This window comes from Pelophylax lessonae (genome assembly GCF_965119305.1).
Source record: "Pelophylax lessonae genome assembly, chromosome: 5".
Taxonomy (NCBI): Eukaryota; Metazoa; Chordata; class Amphibia; order Anura; family Ranidae; genus Pelophylax; species Pelophylax lessonae.
Window position 1 is genome coordinate 404,792,165 of NC_138772.1, and position 24,833 is coordinate 404,816,997.

A 24,833-nucleotide genomic window follows, 5' to 3' on the forward strand; every position below is an offset into this window, starting at 1 on the left:
CGCACCTTACCAAAAGAGAATGGTGGGGCGCATACACTTATGAAAGAGTAATTAGGGTACCCAAAGGTACCAGAACATTACATCCTGCTCCTTGACGGCTTGATCAATGACACGACGCAATGCACGCTCCAAAAAGAAAGCGTAAGGTACAATGTGTGCCTTGCACGGCACGTGTGTAATTTTGCCCTGTTTCAGCACGCTCAGCAGATTGGCACCATTGTCGCACACCACTTTACAAACTGTCAAATTGAGCGGTGTTAGCCACTGATCTGCCTGTGAACGCAAAGCTGAAAGGAGTGCAGGGCCAATGTGGCTCTTGGCTTCCAGGCACAACAGACGCAGAACAGCATGGCAACATCTCACCTGGCATGCAGAATAGGTTCTGGGGATCTTGGGCGGCACAGCAGAAGAGACGGTAGCAGCAGAAAAGGAGGAGTCAGCCGAGGAGGAGAGGGAGGATGGAGTAGGAGGAGGAGAAGAAGAGGCAGGCCTGCATGCAATCCGTGGCAGTAAAACCAAATCTACACAGGTGCCAAGGGTTACATGCTTGACAGCCGTCAGAAGGTTCACCCAGTGGGCAGTAAAGTTATATACCTTCCCTGCCCGTGTTTGCTAGACCACGTGTCTGTGGTCAGATGTATCTTGGCACCGACACCGTGTGCCAGAGATACATTCACTTGCCGCTGAACATGGCCATATAGCTCTGGGATGCTCTTCTTCGAGAAATTTTTCCTTCCTGGGACCTTCCATAGTGGTGTTCCAATGGCCACAAATTTTCTAAAGGCCTCCAAGTCCACCAGTTTATATGGCAGTAGTTGGTGGGCTATCAGTTCCGACAAGCCAGCGGTCAACCGCTGGGCAAGAGGGTTATCCGACGTCATCATTTTTTTACGCTCGAACATTTGGGCCATAGAAGCCTGCCTTTTTCTAGAAAAACGTGAGGATGGCATGATGGAAGGTGGAGTGGAGGACAATTGTGAGGAGAGAGGATAAGGAGAAGCAGAAGAGGCTGGATGATTAGAGCCTGTAGTGTGGCTTTGCGGGGTCTGATGGCATTGCTCCCACTGGGCTTGGTGATGGGAGTCCAGGTGCCTTCTTAGGCCCTTTTCACACAGGCGGACCGTTTTTTTGGCGGATCTGAACGGTCCACCAATGCATGTCTATGGGGCATCGGATGTCAGCGGAGACATGTGCGCTGACATCCGATCCGATCCAAATCTGTCTGGATGGAAACCCTATTTTCCATCAGTCCAGCAGATTGTCCCTAGGTGAGTGCTGGGCTCACTGCGACTTATGTGTTGACTGCAAAGGCTCCAGCATCAGGAAACGCATAGACCAACAGGTGTCCGACTACATCGGGTTAACGACTGATGTGGACACTCTGAGAAGTGATGAACCCCTGGACTACTGATTGGGCAGGCTTGACCTCTGGCCAGAGCTTGCACAATTTGCAATGGAACTATTGGCTTGACCCTTGTCCAGTGTCCTGTCCGAAAGGACATTCAGCGGAGAAGGGGGGATCATGACAGATAAGCTCACTCGCCTAGCTCACGACAGTGTTGACTACCTCACATTTCTAAAAATGAATGAGGCATGTATCTCGGAGGAATTCAACACATGTGACCAGTAGACCATGTTTGATTTCAATTCCTCATGACAGGCCACAAATATCCGCCACCACCCATAACAATTCATGGTCCCTGTCTTAGGTAAATTCAGCGGCATAAAAGGCCTTTTATGTCCGTTGAATGCCTAATTGCTACAGTCTGTCCCAGCTCCACACAGCAACCTCTCCCTACACTGACAAAAGACTTTTGTGGACCTATTAGCTAGTGACTCCACACAGAAACCTCTGGCCACAGAATACAAAGTTCTTTGCTGTCAGGTGAACGCCTGTGGGCTAATTTTTGGGGCCTGTACTGGCCGACACTTACTTCTGTATCCTGTGTATGCCTAATGTACCTCCAGTCACAGAATACAAAGTTCTTTGGTGTCAGGTGAATGCCTGTTGGCTAATTTTTGGGGCCTGTACTGGCCGACACTTACTTCTGTATCCTGTGAATGCCTAATTTTTCAGACTGGCATTGAAAATCAATGGGTCTGTAAACGTTCCGCTAAATTGTGGAACGGATGCTGACCCATTTTACAGACGTGTGAATGGACCCTATATGTATTTGACATGTATTTACCGGCTGCTGTCAGTTCTGGCTGATTTAGAAAATAAATAAATACATTTTTGGGCTGGAAAAAAAAACAAACATTTTTCCAATAGCAATACTTCTGGTATGTCAGTGTCCATGTTGTGGGACTATGTGTGCACAGCTAGTGGCTGCAAATATGACCTGGAGGTTTTTAATGTTCACTTGCCATTAAAGTGAATGGGGTCCGCCGCAAACTTGCGTTACGCGAACATTTGAGAAAGTTTGCGGATCGCGTTCGCGAACCGCCCTGTCCGATGTTCGTCCATCACTAGTGTCTATATAGAGAATAATGTCCATTGGGATTACCTGTATATAGCTCCATAAACTTTGAACCTATGTTAACCGCAAGAGTGACAGATAAAAATAACTGTTAATGCACAAAGATCATGTAGTGTGGTCTAGAGGAAGGCCCAGTAAAGAAGGTGGGAAGGCCATGCAAATGTTGATCCACCTCCCTCCTTCACTAAAGTAAGATTTCTTGATATTTACGGATAGTCTACAGACGGGTATGGTGCCAGCTGATTGGAAAAAAGCCAACGTGGTAGCAATATTTAAAAAAGGGCCCAGATATATCCCGGGTAAATATAGGCCAGTCAGCCTAACATCAGTAGTCTGCAAGATTTTGAAAGGGAATGTTAAGGGACTATATACAAGACTTTAGTAATGAAAACGGTATTATAAGTAGTAATCAGCATGGATTCATGAAAAATCATTCTTGCCAGACCAATCTATTAACCTTCTATGATGAAGTGAGTTGCCATCTAGATGAAAAAAGGCCTGTGGATGTGGTGTATCTGGACTTTGCAAAGGCATTTGACACAGTTCCCCACAAACGCTTACTGTACAAACTAAGGAAGGTAGGTATGGACCATAGGGTGAGTACCTGGATAGAGAACTGGCTCCAGGGGCGAGTCAAGAAGGTGGTGATAAATGGGGAGTACTCGGATTGGGAAGCTTGGAAAGTGGGGTTCCCCAAGGATCTGTCCTGGGACCAATCCTGTTTCATTTATTCATAAACGATCTAGAGAAGGGGATATCCAGCACAATCTCAGTATTTGCGGATGATACTAAACTAAGTAGGGCAATAACTTCTTTGCATGATTTGGAAACCTTACAAACAGACCTGAACAAAATAATGGGGTGGGCAACTACATGGCAGATGAGGTTTAATGTTGAAAAATGTAAGGTAATGCACTTGGGCGTCAGAAACACAAAAGCAAGCTACTCACTAGGGGGAGAACCTCTGGGTGAATCTAAGATGGAAAAGGACCTGGGGGTCCCAGTGGACAACAGGCTTGGCAGTGGCATGCAATGCCAAGCCGCTGCAAGCAAAGCCAACAGAATACTGGCATGTATAAAAAAGGGGATTCACTCCAGAAATAAAGAGATTATTCTCCCACTTTACGAGACTCTGGTCCGGCCACATCTGGAGTATGCCATGCAGTCCTGGGCACTGGTCCTCAGGAAGGATGTGCTGGAACTGGAGAGAGTCCAGAGAAGGGCAACAAAAGTAATTAGGGGAATGGAGGACATCAGCTATGAGGAAAGACTGCAAGCATTGAACTTATTCTCTCTGGAGAAGAGACGCTTGAAAGGGGATATGATATCAATGTACAAATACTGTACTGGTGATGACCATAGCATAAGGAACAAACTTTTCAGAGAAAGGGAATACGATAAGACACGTGGTCACTCACTAAAACTAGAGGAAAAACGGTTTACCCTAAAATACCGAAGGGGTTCTTTACTGTCAGGGCAGTGGTATCAGGAGGGAGCATTGATAGTTTCAAAAAACTATTAGATGGGCACCTTAATGACCATAACATAAAGGATATACAAAGTATGGTTAGCAGCAAACACACATACACACATCATAGGTTGAACTGGATGGACTGATGTCTTTTTTCAACCTCACAAACTATGTAACTATGTAAGATGATATGCATTATAATCTATTTTTCCAAAAGTTGCAAATCTTTCATGTAAATAAAGTTGATAACAGATGAACAATAGCGTGGTCCAGGTGAGGATTTCAATGTCATATAGCCTCCCTCACATGCTAAACTGAAAAACCTATTCGTGCATACATATGCTGTAAGGTGGTGTGTCAAGGCTCTTGATATTGAAAGACAGATCACATTTGTGAATCCTGTGATAAGCAAATGTAGAGGTATGGTCCAGAGGAGGACTCCAGACATGGAAATTTTCTATACCTCCCTCACATGCCTTTGATAAGCCACCGTACATCTATCCATGACCCACAAAGTCTCCAATCTGCAATACAAGTGTCCCAATGCTGGTCAAACATCCACTAGCAGACAAATAGTTCCATGGAACTCATATGTTTAGGCATCACCTAGTGGAAACATTCATGAGTTTCCATAATGAATATGTCAAGTAATCTGTATACTTATCGCTCAGCCATGCATGCACCCATAGTGTAATCTCCCGGTCATCCGACTTGCAGATGATGGAGGAACAAACGCCAACCTGACTGGTTTCGTCAGTTCTACCAGCTGGACCAGAGGCACGTCTACCATGTTTATAGTGAGCATAGAGCAGCACACATGACTGCAACTAATGTACACTGCTTGTTCTAAGCAAAGGGGAGTGGGGGTAAAAAGAGAAGTTAGCAAGCTTGCAGAGAACCTTACAAGGAGATAGAAAAACACAGAAAGGAACATTTTAAAGACAAATAGATTACAGAGCCATTAGGCAGTAGATATGCATGAAATAAGAAAAATGTTATTGGCCCTTTAAACATGAAATTCTACTTTAAAGTGTATGTAATTCTAATGATAAACTTCTCTTATTTGCACCATTTTGATCTGTTACATCTACCATTGAAAGCATTTTGTTATGTCTGTTCCCTAAGTACAAAATATATCTGTTGATCTTGCCAGATATGTTGTGAGCTGTTAACTTCCTGTGCTCTTTCTTTATGCAGCAATCCTTTGGTTATATTGGTCCCAGTTACTGTATCTCTGAAGACCACAAAACTACTTCTATCTAAGTTATGGAGGAGAAGGAGAGTTTTCTGTAGTTCTGTTGTAGGGAGGTGCAGGTGTTCCTTCTAGCTGTAGGTGGCACTGTGCTGCTGCTACAGGTAAAAAGGAGTTTGTTAAGAGAATTTTCCCTTATTGACTCCAGCAGTCTTCTCATGGAAGGCAGTTGTCTACTTGGACGATCCCCTGAGATCACAGACAGCCTTCTTCTTGAGGTAACTTTTAAATAGAGTGACCAACCTCATTTGGGCACAGTCAGGGATAGGTACCTGTTGGTTAGGGAAAGAGAATAACACAGGGAAAGGTTCTTGATAAGTAGGGACAGCCTAGGCAGAACTTTTTTTGGTGTTAGGTACTGCCTGGTATCTGGAATAGGAGTGTGAGGCTGACTCATTCAGTGGAAACAGTGCCGACCTGGAACAACAACATCAGGGGCAAACTCCATATTTGCTCGATAGGGGACACGGCTGCATCTTTCTTCCTGGCTAGCTGGTTGTCATCTGACCTCTGGATACACATCTCACCACTTGATGACACCCTAATGCTGCCAAGATATTCACCATTACTAAAACCTGTAGTAAAAACAAAAAGCAGAGCGCCTCTAAGTGTTATCAGTTTAATTAAAAGGGTAATGCAGGTACAGGAAAACTGCTCACATTTAAAACAGTATAAAATAGCTCATCTGTTAGGTGGTCTGCAGGAACACAGGGGTCCACGGCTGGATGTTAGTAGCTCCAAGAGATGGTGCAGGGGATGCTGAAGGAGGGAGATGTCTGGAGAGCCAAGAGACCAGATAGTAGGATGGTCAGCAGCTTCAGGAAGGTGTTCTGTTCCTCAGGGAGACACCTGGTGAGCCGAGAGACCGTTAGGTAGAATGGCTGTCGCCTTCAGAAGGGCGCCCTGCTCCTCAGTACATCCGGCGCCAACAGATAGGGGAGCCCAGCGTGACAGATCCAGCAGCCAAACGCACAACGCGTTTCCGAGCGTGCGCAGTAGCCTCACAGGGCGTGCGCGCTCCTTTCTCAAGTGCAGTGGCATGACACAGAAGAGCTGGACAAGTTTATAGGAAGCCAGCACTCAAGCTGGGTGGATACAGATGGACTTAAAGTGGCCATTGTAAATGGGCTGGACAGTGGGACCACAATACTTAAAGCGGCAATAAGAAAATAAACACAAAAAAAAAAAAAAAAAAAAAAAAAAAAAAATCGCATACAAATGAAATCGCACCCAGTTAGTCCCTCTCCCGTCTGCAGACAATATAAGCCAAGACCCCCACTCACTTAATGAGAACACTGGCTCGGATCCCACTGAAGGTCCAACCATATTAGTGGGTGATTTCCAGCTTGGTGATATACCACCTCACTCCACCTCTGTGTCTTTTTTAGGGATCAGCCCCCACCTAAAGCAAAGGCTAAAAAGAAAATTCATAGAAGAGGATGTAGAGGAGGAAGGCACAAACACAATAATAGGAGCCAAGGTGCGCAAACTATAAAATTATTTAATCTATCATCACAGGCCCTCACGCCTGCTGATGAAGCCCTACTCAGCAGAGGTCTTTCTTTTTCACCCACCACATATCCCAACTCTTTCCTCCTATTTAAAGATCTTAATCAATTTGTCAGAAAATTGACCCTCAATAGACACTTCAACATTAAGTCCAAGAAGGACTTGAGCAATACACCCCTCCTGGACAAGGACATACCCACTAGCACCCCTGATACTGAACTGCTTACCATTGAGGATGATGTTTTTAGCTTATATGAGGTTGATCCTGACCCCGATGACCCTGACCTCAACCTATACTTGTACACACAACACTTACAGACATCTCCCCCTGTCAAGCACACCAATCTATATCCCCCGTCAGTTTTCTATCCTACTAGGTCCAAAGGCCCGTATATTGAGTCTTTTTACAGAATGGTGTTTTCTGATCTCCAGCAGCTATGTCATCAGCCCTCTAATACTAAGAAATTAATTCACCACAACCTTACCCGCAACGAAACCCTTTCCCTTAAAAAATTTACCGACAATACAGATTTGGTCATTAAACCGGCCGACAAGGGTGGAGCTATAGTCATCCAGGACAGGGCCGATTACATCAGGGAAGCCCTCAGACTCTTGTCTGACACAAACACCTACGTCAAGCTAACCAAGGATCCACTCCCCACCTTTAGATTAGAGGCGGAGTCTTTGATCTGTAACGCAGTTAGAGATAAAGTCCTTGATACCAAAGAAGCCGCTTTTCTTAAAAAGGAATACTACCATACACCTTATTTCTATCACCTTCCCAAGGTACATAAAGACCCCCTCTGCCCACCTGGTAGACCTATCGTTGCTGCCATGGATAGCATCACCAGCGGATTGTCACAGTACATTGATGTATTTTTGCAGCCACTCGCCCAGTCCCTGCAGTCTTATATCAGAGACTCTATCCACCTATTGGAGCTCTTAGCCCCATACTCTTGGGCGGATAGCTATCTTTGGTTGTCCCTGGACGTTAATTCCCTTTATACGTCCATCCCCCATGACATAGGTCTGCGGGCGACACAACACTTTTTATTAAAAGATCCTATGCTCAATAACCAACAAGCCACCTTTATCCTTGATGCCACCGATTTTTGTCTTAGGCATAACTACTTCTGTTTTAATGGCGACTTCTACCTTCAGACCCATGGTACCGCAATGGGCGCTAACTTTGCACCCTCCTACGCTAACCTGACCATGGGTTTCTGGGAAGAATCCTTCATTTGGCACAACAACCCCTTTGCTCAATATCTAGTTTTTTACGGCCGTTACATAGACGATATCATCATCATCTGGGACGGTCCTCCATCCTCGATTGATGATTTTGTCATCCACTGCAACACCAATGATTTCGGTCTCACCTTTACTTCTGTTTGTGATGCGGTTCATCTAGCCTTCCTGGACCTCGAGCTGGGTAGCGAAGGAACTTCCATTTTTGCCCGGAACTACACCAAGCCCACCGCTGGCAACTCGTACCTACACTATAGTAGTTGTCATCATCCCCAGTGGGTAAACAATATACCTAAAGGGCAGTTCTGTCGCCTTAGACAGAACTGTACCAGGGATATAGATTACATCACACAGAGTGATGCTTTGAGAGCCAAGTTTAGGGATAAGGGTTACCCTGACCAATTGGTCAATCAAGCTTACACCACCTTCCTGCCTGGTAAACCCCCCAAAAATACAGCTAAATATGATGAATCCACTCCGAGGTTCATCACCAGATTCCACTGCCGCTACAGGAAAATGGAATCCATACTACAGAAACACTGGAACATTTTATTACAGGACCCCCATCTTTTACCCAGTTTAGGTCACAAACCTAGAGTTACTTACCGTAGGGCTCCCACCCTAAAAAACAAAATTGCACCCAGTCGTCTCAAAACTAAAAAAGTCCATAATCCACTATGCCTCATTCCCTTAAAGGGCATGTATCGATGTAACAAGCCTTTATGTAAAACATGTGCCTTTGTGCGACATGGTAAAAAACAGTTCACCCATGAGAATAAGACTTACCGTTTGGAAGAATTCTACAACTGTTCTACTGATTACGTGATCTACTGCCTGACCTGTCCCTGTGGACTACTCTATGTTGGTCGCACCATCCGCCCACTACGGCAACGATTTGGTCGCCATCGCAGGTTTGTGGAGGAGGGTTGTGACCAACATAGCGTACCACGCCATTTCCTCGAGTTCCACAACAAGTCCACATCAGGATTGGAGGTTTGGGTAATAGAGTCTATCCCCAAACTTCCCTCTGAGGCCGAACGATTTGCCAAATTATGCCAACGAGAGACATTTTGGATCTATACCCTGGATTCACTTTCACCCAAGGGTTTAAACGAAGAGCTAGATGTTAACACCATATTATGATTAGAGCCGATGTATGTCTTTTTACCTTGTTAAATAACCATTTTTTTTTTTTTTTTAATGCGATTTCATTTGTATGCGATTTTTTTTTTTTTTTTTTTTTTTTTTTTTTGTGTTTATTTTCTTATTGCCGCTTTAAGTATTGTGGTCCCACTGTCCAGCCCATTTACAATGGCCACTTTAAGTCCATCTGTATCCACCCAGCTTGAGTGCTGGCTTCCTATAAACTTGTCCAGCTCTTCTGTGTCATGCCACTGCACTTGAGAAAGGAGCGCGCACGCCCTGTGAGGCTACTGCGCACGCTCGGAAACGCGTTGTGCGTTTGGCTGCTGGATCTGTCACGCTGGGCTCCCCTATCTGTTGGCGCCGGATGTACTGAGGAGCAGGGCGCCCTTCTGAAGGCGACAGCCATTCTACCTAACGGTCTCTCGGCTCACCAGGTGTCTCCCTGAGGAACAGAACACCTTCCTGAAGCTGCTGACCATCCTACTATCTGGTCTCTTGGCTCTCCAGACATCTCCCTCCTTCAGCATCCCCTGCACCATCTCTTGGAGCTACTAACATCCAGCCGTGGACCCCTGTGTTCCTGCAGACCACCTAACAGATGAGCTATTTTATACTGTTTTAAATGTGAGCAGTTTTCCTGTACCTGCATTACCCTTTTAATTAAACTGATAACACTTAGAGGCGCTCTGCTTTTTGTTTTTATTTTCACTTTCAGAGCTGACTTCTCTCTGCAGCTGAGCTGGCCCTGAGTGTAATCTATTTCAGCCATCAACTACACCAGATTAATGACTATACATGAACTGCATACCCCTTGATGCTATATAGGTATGTGTGATGCGCCAACTCTTATCCTGCTACTAAAACCTGTAGTGGTGGCTTGAACCTTGGCCCTTGGTGACACAGTGGACAGAAGCCTGATGAACTACCCTATCTGCCAAGGGAGTTGGCAATATCTGGCCATAGTATTATTGAGTTTATCTTTTGAATGCCTTTTTAAACATATATTATAGAGCTTGGCTGTAGTTCTCTTTCTGATGAGGCGGGCAGCAAACCATGAAACGCGTCAAAGTCACAGCAAGCAACCCATCACCCGATTTCAGTAGGGATGATGAGGCAACTTCCATATAGTACCATACAAATTTTGTGTACGTATTAATGTAATGCTTTTACGTATTAATGTAATGCTTTCATTGTTTACATGATTTTATATTTTATACAATAAATATTTTATATTTGATCATAATCCAGGTGGTACTGTCATAGTCCTCAATTTCGTTTTTAGGGGTTTTTTTTGTGCAGATTCTTTCTTAGGATTTGATACTGGACACTTTGTGTCCAATATTTAGAAGGTCCCTCTGGGCATTCCATCCTCCCATCCACTAATTTCTAAATGCCACCCTGGAACAACATATACCGCCACCCCTCCAGCAGAAACCATAGTCCGGTAATACAAACTGAAAGGCAAATACCACAGTAATATCACAATTTCTAGATTGCCTTATGCCGATGCCCACAGAACTGTTTATGTTTGGTACAAGCAACCTATACAAAATAAAGTAAAACTCCACTTTTGTTGAGAAAAAAACATCCCCCCTGTGGGTGATCTATGTACATTGCAAGAATTATGACAACCTTTGTTGCAGATTCCTACCTTTTGTTTTTCTAAAGAAATCACTGTTTGTTCCGCTGTTCCCCTGTTCTGAGTGGATCTAATAGGAGTGGTTTCATAATTATAAATCATCTGTGCAGCTGCAGAGCACTAATGAGGAAATCTGCTGCGTCTTTATCCCTTTAATGTGTTCTTATTGGGAGTATCTCTCCAAAAATTAAATTTTTGTTCCAGGGGATGCCAGAAATCAGACTTATGAGAAAATAGGTGAGCCAATCACACAAGCAAGAAATTATATTTCTGGGGCGTGTTCAGTGCACATTCTGTGTACAGAAAAACTCCAGGTAGCCATATTGCAGTGCTTTTTCAGAAAATGATAGCGGCTGCGGCTTGAAAAGGAAAGGTAATTATGAATAACATTCAATTACAATATGACTTGTATCGCAATTGTATACGCTATATTGTTTTTTCTTTAATTGCTATTTTCTGTCCCCACAAAAGTGGAGTTAACCTTTAGCCCCCGTTCACATAGAGGCGACCTGGTCGCCTCACAGGTCGCTGCAGGTCGCCTCCCATAGGGAAGCTGCGGACCCGTTCTAATAGGAGCAACACAAGTCGCTCCGACTTAGAAAAAGGGTCCGGAGCTTCTTTGGGGCGACCAGGAGGCGACCGCCATAGACTTCAATGTTATGAAGTCCGTGGCGGCCGCTCCGAGGTCGCGGCGCGCTGCTCGCACCGCGATCTCGGAGGTCGCCACCCGAAGTCGGATCGCCCCTATGTGAACGGGGGCTTAATACAAGTTATTTCAGTTCACTAAAGACTTTGTGTGTGTTTACTCCCTCTCTGGATACCTTGGCCGAGGACATCCCACACTGCGCTAGGGTACAATGCTGCTTCTTTATAGATGTGGTGCAGTGAATTAGGGCTCATGCACACTGGGCCTAATATACATTTTTTAATGCAAACAATGTAAGTAACTAAATCTAATTTGGTATTCAGCCTTTGGCAGTCTACTGTACAGTCGGTACAGCCGAGCTCAGAGCAGGGAGGGAGAAGTGACACAGGAAGCTAATCAGTTGAGCTGCAGTGCAAGGAGCATTCTGATAGGAGGAGAGAAAAAAGCCACTGAGAGAACAGCTCATCAGTGTTCTGCTTCTTCTTTCACTGTCAGAGTGAGGGACCTGTAAATGAAAGTGAAACTGCAGCAGAGAAAGGTCAGGTTTTTTCTCCTATTTGACAGTTGTTGGGCATATATACAGTATATCTCAGGACTGCATGGACAGAAACACAAATCCTTGGGCAGGTAAAACAGCTTTTTATAAAAAGATTTCACTTTGCTTGCCTGAAGTTTAGCTTTAAACTATATTTACTGACATACACTTACATTTACTTACATACAGGGCTTTCATTTTCTAGTTAGGATCTGACTGCTGCTATCCCATTGTCCGCTCATAGTGTAGTTGTGACAAGTAAGGGCACTCTTATTATCACAAGAATGTAGGTGAGGCTCAGCCCAAAAGTCAGGGTAGCAAGGCTTCCAGTAACAGAATGATATGAGATTAAGAAAAACAGGGGAAGGTTTTTCTGCCTATTAAACATAACAGCAGACACCATTTGGGGTTGTGGTTAGGCAAAACTTTATTTTAAAAATGTAAAATAGTTAATACGGCAGCTTCAGGCAGCAGTAGAGATGTAATGGTTAATAGCTGTTACTTTTGTATAGTGGGGACTGCTACTGCAGCAAGCACATTCAAGGGGGAAACCCAGCATGTCTGTGTACTGGCACTCAGAAAGTGTTAGTCATCGCTTAATAGCCATTTAACATTTTGGAAATATTTTGGAGTAAGAAGGTGTTGACATTTGGCACAGGGATCCTTGGGTATTAAAGTATACTTTATAGAAACTTTAGGTGCTCTTTCACAGCAACTGATCAGATTTAAACCCAAAACGCAAAATGGCAGGTGGAGAAAAAATGTTTTAGTTTGATTGGATGGTATGTGCCATTCAGTTATAAAACCACTTTAAATCTGAGGTTTCGTTGTTTTTTTTTTTTTTTTGCTACACTGCAGTCAAATAACTAAACCAGTAAAGCAGTCGCGTGGCACTTACTGCAGGCTGATGATTCCTTTAGAAATCTTCTCTTTAGTGATGCCCAGTCCTCTTCACAGCACTGAGCTTCCAGGATTGCGGAGGTTATTAGCTTTGGATCTAACATTGGAGTGCATTGAATGAGATCTTGAAAGGTGTCCACCCCTCTCTGTCCTTTCTGCCATCGGCAAAAGTCTGCATTTTTTGCACAGAATATAACTTATATATTATATATTGTGTGAATGTGGGAGAGGATCCCTTCTTTCATCCACCGCACCCCTGTTCATAGAACATGTTACAGGTACCGTTAGCCCACAGGATATTAGACGCACTTCATTAGAGTTCAGTTATATGTCTGCAACTGTAGCGAAAAAAAAAAGTAACTAAACTTCACCTTTAAGAAAAAAAAGTCCACTACTACTGCTTTTTAAAATTGATTTAAAATAATCAGGTAGGCTTCAGATACATACACAGAAACGTTTATTATGATGCAACGCTTATAGTGTATCTTTTTCTGCATACACTAGGATGGGTGATTTATCTTTAAGCCATCTTTTATTACTATTCCTGAACACTTTTTAATCAGAGTATAGCATCAAGTCAAGTAAACTCCTGGGATATTGACCTGGTCAGTTAAGTAGCAGAGAGGGTTTGTTAATCAGTTTCAGCTGCTTTGGTGTTAATAAAATTACCAACAGGTGCACAAGATGGGCAACAATGAGACAACCTCCATGACAGGAATGGTTTTACAAGTGGAGGCCACTGACAATTTTTCCCTACTCATCTCTGACTGTTTCTAACTAGTTTTGCATTTGGCTAGGGTCAGTGTCACTACTGGTAGCATGAGGTGACATCTAGACCCTATAGAGGTTGCATAGACAGTCCAACTCCTCCAGGATGGCACATCAATACGTGCCATTGCCAGAAGGTTTTCTATGTCTCCTCAGCACAGTCTCAAGAGCATGAAAGAGATTCCAGGAGAAATTCAGTTACCCTAGGAGAGCTGGAAAGGGCTGTAGAAGGTCCTTACCCCATCAGCAGGAATGGTATCTGCTCCTTTGTGCAAAGAGGAACAGGATGAGCACTGGTAGAGTCCTACAAAATTACCTCCAGCAGGCCACTGATGTGAATATCTCTGACCAAATATTTAGAACAGACTTCATGAGGGTGGCTTAAGGGCCCAATGTCCTATAGTGAGCCCTGTACTTACTGCCTAGTACCATGGAGCTCGATTGGCATTTGCCATTGAACAATAGAATTGGAAGGTCCGCCACTGGCGCCCTGTGCTTTTCACCTGTGCAGGCGCCCTGTGCAGGTTTACTCTGAGCACATGTGACGGACGTGAAAGGGTCTGGAGAAGCTGTGGAGAACGTTATTCTGCCAGTAACATAGTTCAGCATGAGCGGTTTGGTGATGGGTCAGTGATGGTCTGGGGAGGCATATCCATGGAGGGACGCACAGATCTCTATAGGCTAGACAATGGCACCCTGATTGACTGCTATTAGGTATCAGGATGAAATCCTTAGACCCATTGCCAGACCCTACGCTGGTGCAGTGGGTCTTGGATTCCTCCTGGTGCACAACAATGCCCGCCCGTATGTGGCGAGAGTATGCAGCCAGTTCCTGAAGGATGAACAAATTGATACCATTGAATGGCCCCCAAACTCGCATGACCTAAATACAATAGAACAACTCTGGGACATTTCGTTTCAGTTCATCCGATGCCACCAGGTTGCACCTGTTCAGGAGCTCAGTGATGCCATGGTCCAGATCTGGGAAGAAATACCCCAGGGCACTGTTTTCCTGTTGGGAGCATGCCCAAACATTGTCAGGCATGCATACAAGAAAGTGGGGACCATACAAACTACTGAGTACCATTTTGAGTTCCTGCAATGAAAGTTCAGCAAAATAGACTTGCCTGCTGCATCATTTTTTCACTTTGATTTTTGGAATGTCTTTAAATTCAGCCCTTCTTTAAGTTGATAACTTTCATTTCCATCAAACGATGTGGCATCTTTTCGTTCCTAACACCTTACCCAGTCCATATCAGTATAGATATCCAGCATGATATTTTTCCCTATTGAGATCCGATGTGTTTTCAAATTGTTCCTAGAATTATTTTGACCAGTATATATATATATATATATATATATATATATATATATATATATATCTGTATATGTACAGAGTTGTGCAACGTTTTAGGCCGGTGTGTAAAAAAAAAAAAAGCGTAAACAAAGAATGCTTTTAGAAATGAAAGAGTTAATAGTTTATATTTAGCAATTAACAAAATTTAAAGTGAATGAACAGAACTTAAATCCAAATCAATATCTGGCGTGACCACCCTTTGCCTTCAAAACAGCATCAACTCTTTAATTATTCTATGTACACTTGCATGCAGTTTGTGAAGGAACTCAGCAGGTAGGTTGTCCCAAACATCTTGGAGAACTAAGCACATATCTTCTGTGGATGTAGGCTGCCTTAAATCCTTCTGTATTTTTTGTAAACGCAAACCCCATTTTTCTGCACCCCAGTTGCTATGTTTTTGTGTATAGTGCATGGAAACAAAGATAAATGACTCAACTGTGCACATAATTATAGAAACTGGGGTGCAGAATAATGGCAGCAGGTACTCAGGGCTGATTTGTCAAAATGTGAAGTATTTGGCTGTACAAAGCACTACAATAAATAGTGTCTGCAGGCAACAGTGAAGCATGGTGGAGGTTCCATGCAAGTTTGAGGCTGCATTTCTATAAATGGAGTTGGAGAATTAGTCAGGAATCAGGATCAATGGTGTTCTCAATGCTGCAAAATACCGACAGATACTTATCCATCATGCCACACCATCAGGGATGTGTGCGACTGGCTCTAAACTTATTCGGCAGCAAGATAAAAACCCCAAACATGCAGCCAATGTCATTAGGAACTACAGTATGTTCAGCGTATAAAAGAACAAGGAGTCCTGGAAGTAATGGTTTGGCTCTCACTGAGCCCTGACCTCAACATCATCGAGTCTGTTTGGGTTTACATGAAGAGACATTAGGATGTGAGGCAGCCTACATGCATAGAAGATCTGTGGTTAGTTCTCCAAGATGTTTTGAACAACCTACCTGCTGAGTTCCTTCAAAAGTTGTGTGCAAGTGTACCTAGAAGAATTGATGTTGTTTTGAAGGCAAAGGGCGGTCACACCAAATATTGATTTGGTTTGGATTTCTCTTCTGTTTATTTTTATCAATAAAAGGATAATAAATGAACTTTTAACACTTCTATTTCTGAAAGCATTTTTAATTTACAACATTTTTTTCACACCTGCTTACAACTTTGCACAGTACTATAGATATTTTTAAAATGAAATCATTTATTTATTTATTTTTTATTTACTTATATTTATATACTGTTATGCACTCCCTAAGTTATGCAGCCCCTAAGTGCAGAAACACTAAGGCCCCTTTCACACTTATGCGATGCAATTTTACCGTGATTTTGCAGTGCGAATTTGACGCGACGTTGCCGCAATTTTGACGCGATTTTGAAAGCAATGGCTATGGCTATGGCTCAAAACGCAATAAAATCGTGGCAAAGTAATGCAGGAACTACTTTGAAGTCGGTGCGACTTCAAAACGCACTGATATGAATGGGGCTTATTGAAAATAATGGAAAACTACTTGTCATGCGATTTTGCGGTCCAAAATCACGGGACAAGTTGCACTAGTGTGAAAGGGGCCTAACACTGTAATATAGAAACAGATTGTAGCTGCTATGCATCTTCACTGTCATATTGATTTATACTATGATGAGACAGGTTTGCTTTAAGATCTACATCCTTCGTAGAGTTATTTTTAAATATTTTAAGTGTCAATCAATTTTACTAAGTAAAGCAAAAGGGGTCAGATAAATAATCGATGCCTAATCTGGTTAAAACAAAAGCAAACATTTCACCATTTTCTGCTCAGAGATGTAAAATATAATGAAGTATACAATGAGAAAACAAAACCAGTTTCTTTGATGGCAATGATAATCATGATTATTAATATACATATAAAAACATTGCCTAACAAACCTTATCAACTGAGTACACTAAAGCATTTCTAGCGAGAATTTGTAAAAGATTCTATAAGTGTTTGCTAAAGGTACTTGAGTCATATACAGGGCTACTATGAGACAAACAATCTTTCTGAAAAAAAAAAAAAAAAAATGACTAAACGCGAACAGTAATATCTAGAAAATTCTATTTAATGTAAGTGCTCTTCCATTTTTCTAAATATGTTATCTCAATGGTAAATTTTTACCTGTTACTGGAGTAGGTGTCTGTTCAGGGATTGGCTCCTGCCAAGCTGTTTGGCTGCAGTGCATGTAATATAGACGTTAGTTGGGGAAAGAGAACACACTGGCCATGTTCCACCCACTCAGCATCATCCACTGAATGGTGTGTAAATGTAGTGTTGCTATGGATGAAAAACGGGAGTTGTGCCAGGTGATTGCACTATTCTACCCCACAGGGGCATCTCCACACAGTGGCTACAGGCATTCCCTTTGCAATGAATTCCCTGTCAGTAGGGAAAACTGCAAGTGATTCAAAAATAAGACCTTGAATTTCAATGGTAATCAGTAAATGTCATAGCAAAACTGGACATCAGAAGTCTAACTTCTTTGGGAAGGCTACAGATACCCTTTAGAGGAAACATATTGCATATTGCCTGATTCACTAAAGTTTGCACTTCAAATTTTGCCAAGTTTTAACAGGTAAACCATTTTTCCAATGGATCTGATTCACTAAAATGTTCTCACTGCAGGGACATCAAATATATATATATATATATATATATATATATATATATATACTGTATATGCTATATTACCAAAAGTATTGGGACACCTGCCTTTCCAGGCACATGAAATTTAATGGCATCCCAGTCTTAGTCCATAGGGTTCAATATTGAGTTGGCCCACTCTTTGCCGCTATAACAGTTTTGACTCTTCTGGGAAGGCTGTCCACAAGGTTTAGGAGTGTGTCCATGGGAATGTTTGACCATTCTTATAGAAGCGCATTCATCCCAAAGGTTTTCTATCAAGTTCCTCCACCCCAAACTCGCTCATTCATGTCTTTATGAACCTTGCTTTTGTGCACTGGTCCAAACCATTCGGTGGTGGTGGAGGGGGGGGGGGGATAAACTGTGGGGTTGTTTTTCAGGGTTTTGGCTTGGCCCCTTAGTTCCAGTGAAAAGAACTCCTAAGGGGTCAGCATACCAAGACATTTTGGACACTTTCATGCTCCCAACCTTGAGGGAACGGTTTGGGGAGACTGTGCACCAGTGCACAAAGCAAGGTGCATAGAGACATGGATGAGCGAGTTTGGGGTGCAGGAACTTGACTGGCTTGCACAGAGTCCTGACCTCAACCCGATAGAACACCTTTGGCCTTTTCGTCAGTGTCTGACCTCACAAATGCGCTTCTGGAAGAATGGTCCAACATTCCCATAGACACACTCCTAAACCTTGTGGATGGCCTACCTGGAGGGTTGAAGCTGTTATAGCTAAAAAGGGTGGACCAACTCAATATTGAACCCTACGGACTAAGAATGGGATGCCATAAAAGTTCATGTGTGTGTAAGGCAGGTGTCCCAATTCGTTTGGTAATATAGTGTATTTGCATGTGCAACTTGAATGGGCAAAAAGTTTGTACTTAGAATTTTGCATGTGCTAAATTAATACTTCTGATTTATACATTTATGTTGTGGGTAGGTGGGTGTTTAGGGGTGGAATTGAAACAGCCCAGTTTATTATGCTTAAAGCAGGTGATATTTAGCTGTTGGTAAGTTAGATGGAGACTTTATGGCAGTTTAGGAAGCGTTTCAGTGACCACAAAACTGGATCATTGGTAGTTTTCCACCACAAGATTACTATTATATTAAGTTGACATTACATTGTCCCTGAAAACTTGTAATTCTTGTTTAACTCACTTAGATTTTTGGGGATGTTATATTTTTTATAGTTCAAACTGTACAACGTACGCTATGCAGCATAGCTTAAAGTGGAACTTCACTCTTTCAATCAATATGGACCATTTTTAATCCTGATAGCATTAGTAAATAGAGAGGAAACTATATCATATTTACTTGTTTTATTTATTTTTTTACATTTTTTTAGTTACTTCTTGGTTTCCAGACCTAGGCAATTTCTGGCATACATCACAGGAGCCTTCAGAAGGGGGTGATGAGTTTTCCCAGCTAAGCACCTCCTCATGCCTGCATGACTGAGCTAAGGGCAAATGGATTCTAGGAAGTACCTTTGTGGCCAGAAATGCTTGGTGTTTTTCAAAGAGTTTTCTCAGCAAAATAAAGCATGGAAACATGGATGGATGGGTGAATATGCTCTGAATATTAAAATTCAAAATAGTGTTTTTTTTTTTTTTGCGCTCAGATGCATTTAAGTTCTGCTTTAAGCAATTTTATTTTCACCCCCTAAATCTTTCTGTCAGCATCAAACTGCCTTCTATTTTATATTTGTGCATTAAATGTTCAAATGCTGCTTCCTGTTTTGCAGGGTTATGCAATGTATGTGCTCTAGAGCTTCTTCTCACCAATTGGCTGACTAAATAAAAACAACACATTCCCTATGTGGTTGATATTTTATCTTTAATACAAGGTTTACCCCAAGGTTGTTATTGTCGTGTGTTATGTTAGGTGAAATGTGATTTTCTTACCAAACATCACTCTAGTATGGTGAAACTGAACCCTCCCAACCCTCCCGCCACTACCATATTTTCTTTAAGCATAAAGGAAGATGGACTTCTGAAAGAAAAACCAATACATTCACAGTCAAATCTGGATATCAGAAAGGAATAGGAGGGTGGCAGGTTTCCATGTTAGGGTCGAGAAAAACAATAAAGGTGGGAGATTACTGCATCAGTTTTACAAGGAGCAGATAAAAGGTCCAGAGTTAATTTCAAGTGTGCTATTTGCATTTGGAATCTGTTGCTGTCATCTCTCAATATGAGATCCAAAGAGCTGTCACTATCAGTGAAGCAAGCCATCATTTGGCTGAAAAAACAATACAAACCCATCAGAGAGATAGCAAAAACATTAGGTGTGGCCAAATCAACTGTTTGGAACATCCTTAAAAAGAAAGAATGCACCGGTGAGCTCAGCAACACCAAAAGACCCGGAAGACCACGGAAAACAACTATGGTGGATGACCAAAGAATTCTTTCCCTGGTGAAGAAAACACCCTTCACAACAGTTGGCCAGATCAAGAACCCTCTCCAGGAGGTAGGTGTATGTGTGTCAAAGTCAACAATCAAGAGAAGAATTCACCAGAGTGAATACAGAGGGTTCACCACAAGATGTAAACCATTGGTGAGCCTCAAAAACAGGAAGGCCAGATTAGAGTTTGCCAAACAACATCTAAAAAAGCCTTCGCAGTTCTGGAACAACATCCTATGGACAGATGAGATCAAGATTAACTTGTACCAGAGTGATGGGAAGAGAAGAGTATGAAGAAGGGAAGGAACTGCTCATGATCCAAAGCATATCACTTCATCAGTGAAGCATGGTGGTGGTAGTGTCATGGCGTGGGCATGTATGACTGCCAATGGAACTGGTTCTCTTGTATTTATTGATGATGTGACTGCTGAAAAAAGCAGCAGGATGAATTCTGATGATTCAGAACTCATTGGACGGCGCTTCACATTGCAGATGGACAATGACCCAAAGCATACTGCGAAAGCAACCAGAGAGTTTTTTAAGGGAAAGAAGGGGAATGTTATGCAATGGCCAAGTCAATCACCTGACCTGAATCCTATTGAGCATGCATTTCACTTGCTGAAGACAAAACTGAAGGAAAAATGCCCAAAGAACAAGCAGGAACTGAAGACAGTTGCAGTATAGGGCTGGCAGAGCATCACCAGGGATGAAACCCAGCGTCTGGTGATGTCTATGTGTTCCAAACTTCAGGCTGTAATTGACTGCAAAGGATTTGCAACCAAGTATTAAAAAGTGAAAGTTTGATTTATAATTGTTAACCACTTTACCACCGGAGGATTTTGCTGTCTTACGTCCAGGCCACTTTTTGCGATTTGGCACAGTGCAAATTTAACTGACAATTGCGCGGTCATGCAACGCCGTACCCAAACGAAATGTATGTCCTTTTTTCCCACAAACAGAGCTTTCTTTTGGTGGTATTTGATCACCTCTACGCTTTTTATTTTTGCAATATTAATAAAAATATGCGAAAATTTTGAAAAAATAACAATATTTTTCTACTTTGACAGTTAAAAAATATCAAATATATTCAATGTTTGTCATATATTTAGGCCAAAATGTATTTAGCTACATGTCTTTGACAAAAAAATTCTCAATGAGCGTATTTTTAACCGCTTTATGACCGGAAGGTTTTACCCCATTCCTGACCAGGCCATATTTTGTGATTCGGCACTGCTTTATTTTAATGGATAATTGTGCAGTTGGTGCAGGGCTGTACCCAAATTAAATTTATGTCCCTTTTCCCCCACAAACAGAGCTTTCTTTTGGTGCTATTTGATCACCTGTGCGATTTTTACTTTTTGCGCTATAAACAAAAAAAGAGCGACAATTTTGAAAATATAACAACATTTTTCACATTTTTTTGTATGAAATCCCCCCCAAAAAAATTTAAAAATCTAAATTTTTTATCATTTTAGGCCAATTTGTTTTCTGCTACATATTTTTGGTAAAAAAAAAAAATCGCAATAAGCGTATTTTGATTGGTTTGCGCAAAAGTTATTGCGTTTACTAACTAAGGGAAAGATTTCTGTCATTTTTGGTGTTTTTTTTTAACGGGTAATGGCGGCGATCTGCGATTTTTTTTGCGGGACTGCGACATTGCGTCGGACAGATCAGACCCTTGACTGACATTTTTGACACTTTTGGGGGTACCAGTGACATTACTACAGTAATCAGTGCTATACATATGCACTGTTACTGTAAAAATGACACTGGCAGGGAAGGGGTTAATTTTTATTGGAGAGGGAGGGGTTAATGTATGCCTGGTGCTTACTAACATGTGTGGGGGGAGGTGACTGTGTGGGGGGAGAGCTATGCTGAACACTGCAATCTGACCCTGCCTGTCACTTAGGAGATCCGCCCGATTTGTTTACACAAGCGGGCGGATTTCCACACTAGATCCCCGACGATCGGGGAAGAGCGGCGGTGATCACCGCCGCTCCTCCCCTGGCCCGACTCCTGCTGTGTCTGATCAGAGAGGTAACTGAATACAGCAGGAGCGAGCCCCTGGCGGCGCGCACGTGCTGCAGAGAGAGGGGGATGTCTGGTGACATAGGTCTACGTCGCCAGACGATAATGAGCCACTTTGCCGCAGTACAGTCAATGTGACTGGTCGGCAAGTGGTTAATCTGTCCCATTACTTTTGGTCCCTTAAAAAGTGGGAAGCACATATGGGAGGCACATATACAAACTGTTGTAATACCCTCAAATTAAAGCCTGAAAGTCTGCAGTTAAAGCCCATCATGTTTGTTTCATTTCAAATCCATTTGTGGTGGTGTATAGAGCCAAAAATATTAGAATTGCGTCGATGTCCCAATATTTATGGACCTGACTGCACTGTATGTTGATTTATTTAACTGGGTAGTGCAAGATCCAATAACTGGGTGCAAAATACTGTACCTATAACTCATGCACTCACAACTGCCTTGTGAGGAAATGGTAATGCTAAAAAGTCTAATGACTAGAATCAGAGTAAACAGTACATGCTATAACAGTAGGTTGTCATGCAGCCACCCTGCTGTGCACCACATTGCACATTGCACAAGTGGTATTGTGACACTGCATTACAAAAAAGGGTTGTGTCTGATTTTTGGTCCTTTGCCATGCATTAGGAATGGGCTGTCTTAACACAATGCAAGTTAGCTTAGGCACTAGAACAGCCTGTAAAGGGGGCCTACAGTTTCACTTTAGTGACAGTAAAAATACAGTAACATTGGGCAGAACAGTGGCTAAGTGGCTAGCACTTCCACCTGTCAGCACTAGGGTTGTTGGCTAGAACATGCATGGAGTTTGCATGTTCTTCCTGTGCCTGCATGGGTTTTCTCCAAACTCCATAGACATTAGGTTAGGTAATTGGCTCCCGTATAGATTGACCCTAGTACAGTGATGGTGTACCTTGACACCCCAGACGTTTTGGAACTACATTTCCCATGATGCTCATGCACTCTGCAGTGTAGTTGAGCATCATGGGAAATGTAGTTCCAAAACATCTGGGGTGCCAAGGTTTGCCATTACTGCCCTAGTATGTGTATGTATGTTTGTGAGTTAGGGACCTTAGACTGTAGACTCCTTGATGGCAGAGACTGATGTGAATGTACAATATATATGTAACATGCTGCATACATTTTTGGCACTATAAAAAATATCTGTAAAACATTTATTTATTTTTTTGCATTTTCCTCAATTTCTGAAAATACAGTTTGGTAGGTGTACCAGTTCATGTACCTAGAGCAAATACATTCATAAGAATATATTATATTGCTTTGTGTCAGTAGTCAGGACAGAAAATCAAATCATGGATCATATTTATGTTATTATGATTGCACTATAAGGTACTGTGAATTGACATACTGCACGTTTATTTAGTTCAGCTGTGCAAAGGTATTATAAATTACATAGCTATCCTATTCATATAGCTATGAATAGTATGCTTTATTCAACAGAACATATAAAATAAAAAGCTATGCCAGTTTCTGGTGTTGTCCTTACTGTTGTCATACTTTGATAATATCACAGGAGATGCAATTTTTGAGAAGGAGATAATTTAGTAAAACTGCAATTCCTGTGCACTAATTTATGGGAACCAATTAATGATTTGCTTTCAAAGCTTAAAAAAAAGTATGGAAGCTGCCATTGCTGTCCCCTCCGTGGGAAAATGCTAGTTCCTTGGCTATCATAATGATCCAGTAGCTTCAATGCTTTCTGAGATGAGGAGCTCTGACTTCTCTCTGGCTTTCCCGATATCAGAGCCAGAGAGAGCCAGGCAGCTTGCATTTTCAGAAGAACCTTAGCTATGGCAGCCTCTGTTTTTCCAATGTAGAACTTATTCTGTAGACTGTTGCCCTTCACAATATTTCAGTAAAAACAAAATGACCTCATTAAATAAGGGAGTATAAATAGCAATAGAATGTACAAAGTGCACGGGGTCTCAGCAACCAATCAGAACACTTATCTTAACAGATCTGATTATGGTAAACTGAAATCTGACAGGCTGCTATGACTAACTGTACTTTGTACTTTGTTGTTTCTGCACATCTTTTATAGGCTTGAATGGCTTTATGATTATTATTAAAATGACGCTGCATGCTTTAGATTGTAACTATACAATCTATTTATAATAGAAAGACATAGAATGGTTGCCCTTGTCTTATGATCTAAATGTGGTCAGAAACCTGCAATGACTTTTAGCTAATGAAATGCCATCTGCGTCTCGCAAATGCAGAATTGATGCACTACTTATAAAAGCTAACACAGTGGAAAGCACTTACCCTCGAACCCTTGACTCAGGTCTGTCACTCATTCCTCCTTAGGATAGAATGATATGTTCTAATAGCCCACACTAGAAGAACATGAGGAGTCAGATTTCAGCAAGTTGTCTGATTGGGTTTTGCAGGGGTAGGGGTGGACATGGACAGTGCTATGTGCTCCAGGTATGATGTAACTGATCTACTGATGCCAATTAATATCAGAGCATAGAAATACATTTAGATATGACTTGTGTGCTCAGTTCTAAAGCATATTTTTTGGAATGGAAAATTGTAATAAAAAAATGCATACAATAAAAAAGAAACAGCTAAATATTAGGCTGGTTGTATTGCATTGCCGTATTCAGGTTGGTGTCTCTGAATTGTGCACCATTTAGGTAAATGCTTTTTAATGGAGATTACATGTGGTTGAACCATTAAAATAAACATTACAATGCACCTAATTACTTTCATAAGAGATTACAGTATAATGTGGTTTATTTACACTTGACCACATGTTTACATATG

At 42.1% G+C, this 24,833-nt stretch overlaps 1 protein-coding gene across 2 annotated transcripts in view; it reads right to left on the reverse strand.

The window, feature by feature from the left end:
• AQP4 (aquaporin 4) overlaps positions 1–24,443 on the reverse strand; it is a 64,610-nt gene extending 40,167 nt beyond the window's left edge. Inside the window, exon 1 of one of the 2 annotated variants that reach the window (XM_082258844.1) lies at positions 24,330–24,443. In XM_082258844.1, the coding sequence (XP_082114970.1) occupies positions 24,330–24,361 (32 nt within the window). In that variant the 5' untranslated portion in view covers positions 24,362–24,443. Of the gene's footprint in view, positions 1–17,092; positions 17,154–24,329 lie in introns of those variants that run through there. The other variant, XM_082258845.1, reaches the window with a different exon arrangement.
• Between the last annotated feature and the right edge of the window lie 390 nt (positions 24,444–24,833).